At 52.0% G+C, this 4,138-nt stretch overlaps 1 protein-coding gene across 1 annotated transcript in view; it reads left to right on the forward strand.

Moving 5' to 3' along the window:
* The window catches only part of LOC105991563 (CUB and sushi domain-containing protein 1-like), an 871,556-nt gene that overhangs the window by 657,733 nt on the left and 209,685 nt on the right, over nt 1-4,138 (forward strand). Inside the window, exon 23 of the mRNA XM_013024215.1 lies at nt 2,836-3,005. Coding sequence (XP_012879669.1) covers nt 2,836-3,005 — 170 coding nt within the window. The remainder of the gene's footprint in view (nt 1-2,835; nt 3,006-4,138) is intronic.

Raw genomic sequence — 4,138 nt, forward strand, 5'->3', positions numbered from 1 at the left:
GTCTGTCCTGGGTGGAGCTTGTCTGTCCTGGGTGGAGCTTGTCTGTCGTGGGTGGAGCTTGTCTGTTCTGGGTGGAGCTTGTCTGTTCTGGGTGGAGCTTGTCTGTCCTGGGTGGAGCTTGTCTGTCCTGGGTGGAGCTTGTCTGTTCTGGGTGGAGCTTGTCTGTTCTGGGTACAGCTTGTCTGTCCCGGGTGGAGCTTGTCTGTCCCGGGTGGAGCTTGTCTGTCCCGGGTGGAGCTTGTCTGTTCCGGGTGGAGCTTGTCGGGTCTGGGTGGAGCTTGTCTGTCCTGGGTGGAGCTTGTCTGTCCTGGGTTTAGCTTGTCTGTTCTGGGTGGAGATTGTCTGTTCTGGGTGGAGCTTGTCTGTTCTGGGTACAGCTTGTCTGTTCTGGGTGGAGCTTGTCTATTCCAGGCAGACGTTGCCTGTTCCCTGTTCTTGAGGCTTAGTGAGGGAGTTCAAGAGCAGTGGGCCTCTTGCTTCCATGATGAGACCTGTGGGCTCCCTCCCACCCACCAGGAGCTGGTCAGGGACATGGGCCCTCCCCCATCTTCACCCCCACACTGTGTGCTCCCTCCCACCCGCCAGGAGCTGGTCAGGGACATGGGCCCTCCCCCATCTTCCCCCCACACTGTGTGCTCCCTCCCACCCGCCAGGAGCTGGTCAGGGACATGGGCCCTACCTCTTCTTCCCTCCCCTGACCTGTGGGCTCCCTCCCACCCACCAGGAGCTGGTCAGGGACATGGGCCCTCCCCCTTCTTCCCCCCCACACTGTGTGCTCTTGTGCTGCTCTGAGTCTGACCCTGTGTCACCTGGCTGCACAGGTGGCCTCCATTTGCTTTGTTGGAGCAATAGGCTTGGGTTAGGGTAGAATCAGGCAAGTCTTCTTGTTCTTCTTTCTTTGGCTAGTTTCTGCACTTCCAACTCCTGCAGCCATGTAAATGAATATTATGTCTTAAAATAGATACCTGTATGTATACAATCTTCACATGGCTGTGTAAAGGGTTACAACGTGACAGTTTATGAGTAGAATGCATCCTTTTGTTTTATCTTTTACATCAACTGTATCCTCAGAGCCAACCTGCCTTAGTTAACAAACCTCCACTTTGCCAACTACTGTGGGAGTCATATTTCTTCTCACAGGCACCCAAATCTCACGCTCCACAGCGAGTTCTGTGTTGCACAAGAGGATTTACTGTCTGTCCCTGTCTGCGCTCAAGGCAGTGTCACCCTTTCTTGTTCTCCCCAGCCCCCCAGCTTTTCTAGGACGTACACTGAGCACTGTGGTGTGCAGTGTCACCCTCTCTCGTCCCCCCAGCCCCCCAGCTTTTCTAGGACGTACACTGAACACTGTGGTGTGCAGTGTCACCCTTTCTCGTCCCCCAGCCCCTCGGCTTTTGCAGGACATACACTGAGCACTGTGGTGTGCAGTGTCACCCTCTCTCGTCCCCCCAGCCCCCCAGCTTTTCTAGGACGTACACTGAGCACTGTGGTGTGCTCTCTCCACTCCCTCTCCTTGTAAATGCCATTTTATCTGGCTCACGCTTTTCTCAAAAGTTCCACAGTAATCACCCCCAAACTGAATAGCGGCAGCCACACATCTTAGCTCCTAGGAATCTCAGTGACACAGGAGGTGATGCACAGCCTCTGTGTGTCCAGACATGAGTTCTTGCAGCTGAGCTGAGCCTAAGTACTAAGCAGAGAGAGCGTAAATCCCTTACCGTCCTACTATCTGGCAGGCATTGCGTTCGCGTCCCCGATGGAATGACCCGCCTTAACCCCGGGCATGGATGAACTTTTGTAGGACGCTCGTTGGTGCTTGGACTGCGCCTTGGCAGCCAGGGTCCCGGAGAGCTGTGCCCTCCTCAAGTCAGGCACCACCAGGGAGGGGGAAGCTGGGGACGTGAAACCTCACGTGCAGCTCCGCAGGCCGAAGGAACCAAACCTCCACTCGCTCCTTTAATGTTAGTTAGTTTAGTTCCGTTGCAAAACTCCCAGGAACAGTTTGAATGACAATTTCAGGATTTTTTAAATGGAAAAAATTGTTCTGATTCAGGAAAGTGGTCTTAATTTGCCTTCACTTAATCTTAAGTGGATTATCAAAAGACTATCACTGGTGGGATTGCAGAGCCGGGGTGCTCTTCACAGAAGCGGAGAGTCCGGAGCTTACTCAGGGTCAACAGGAAGTAGTTGTATTTGCCATCATGTTTGCCTTGAATTGCATTCTGTGGGAATTCAGAAGTAGAGACCTGCTTTCACCCGCTGCTGGCTCTGTAAACAGAGCAAGGAACATGGGGTGTGACTGAATGCCAGTTCCTCCCGAGACAGCCTGGGGACCTGGGTGCTGTGGCGCGTTGCGGACAGGGCAGTGGCCTGTTTGCCTGTGATCGGATTCTCGTTATGACACCTGCTTCCCGATCCACACACACACACACACACACGCACACGCACACGCACACACACACACACGGGTAGGGAAACGACCTCAGTGCCGCGGGGACGTTGTGGCCTCCGCTGGCAGGAGGCCGGGAGAGGCGGTGTGACTACCCAGGAAGGCAGGCAGGAGCCACCTGTTTCATTCTGGAGCTTTCTATGTGATAGTGTGCAGCTCCCGTGTAGTCCAAGGTCGTTCTGTTAGATAAGTAAGGACAATGTGGGAACGAGGGAACGGGCACCGTGTGGAGGCAAAGGGGAGGTCGCTAGCGTGATTTCTAAAAGCTGCGTCGATAGCGGACGACACTGGCAGAGGAGAGGGCACTCATGATGGGTAAGCTTTAGTCCGCCCGCAGCCGTAATTCCACGTATGAACCCTCTCTTTTAATGTCCTCTTGGCTTTAGCTGAATGTGGAGCACGTGTCCGAGGAAACGAAGGAACATTACTGTCTCCAAATTTCCCATCCAATTATGATAACAACCACGAGTGCATCTATAAGATAGAGACAGAGGCCGGCCAGGGCATCCGCCTCAGCGCGCACGGCTTCCAGCTGTCCGAAGGGGACGTGCTCAAGGTGAGCGTCCTCACAGAGCCCGCATCTGCCCCAAGGGGGCGGCCATCCATCCGGCGGTCACACATCTCTGTGTGCGTGCACACATGTACCTATGTAGGTGTCTATGTGTGCATCCATTTACTAACCCGTCACCTTTCTTACCTATCTACTGACTTACCTACCTCTGTAGCTATACCTCTCTGTCCATCTATCATCTGTCTCCGTCTACCAATTCACACTAGCCTCTAGCTACCTGTCTACACACACATGTGTGCTCATATGTCATTATGTATTTATGTATAATTTATTCCTGTGTATTTATGCAATTGATTTAAGATGATATAATGGGGTGTCATTCAGAAGATTCTCTGTGGACTTAGAAATCTATGTTTGAGTCTAGATCTAATATTCACAGGCATGTAACTTGGCTCTCCTGGGTTTAGAAGCATGAAACAGTTTTGACCCTTTTGATTTTTGGAGAATTAGTAGATATGACATGGCAGATGTTTCTGTTGTTATGCATATAATGGCAATTTATTTAAAAACCTGGGTCTCAGAACCCAGTCATTTGAATATCCTGACTTCACACATTTTAGAGCCAGAAGGACTTGCGAGTCATTCGAGCAGAAGTCCAGCACTGTCATGAGTATACAAGGCAGGGATGTTCAGAGAAGGAAGGCCAGAGCGGTACCGCACCATCAACAGCAGGTCACCCAGATCTTGCCTAATTTCCCAAATCCCCAATCCAGTCAGAGCACGTCCAACCCGGAGGGCTCCTCATTGAACCCTACATCCCAAGTAACTATGCCAGTGAGAGCATCCCAAACCCCAGGCTGCTCATGCAGGTCCACACCCTTGGGACTATTTCAAGACAGCAGAGCCTTGCCAGAACCTAGCAGCTGAGAAGTGAACGTCAGTGAGCGGAGCCTCAGAACAGTTACCAAGACATACATGGAGCAGCAAAGGCTGAGAAGGCTGTCACTCTTCTGGTACACCCAAATCGCATTGGCCAGGAGGCCAATTCAAGCACAGAAAGAACCATTATCACTTACATTTATGTCTGTGTGGCTTGCACATTGACTCACACATCAGCTCACACAGTGATTCACACGGTGACACATACTGATTCATACAGTGACTCACACAATGACTCA

The sequence above is a fragment of the Dipodomys ordii genome, unplaced genomic scaffold (assembly GCF_000151885.1).
Source record: "Dipodomys ordii isolate 6190 unplaced genomic scaffold, Dord_2.0 Scaffold74, whole genome shotgun sequence".
Taxonomy (NCBI): Eukaryota; Metazoa; Chordata; class Mammalia; order Rodentia; family Heteromyidae; genus Dipodomys; species Dipodomys ordii.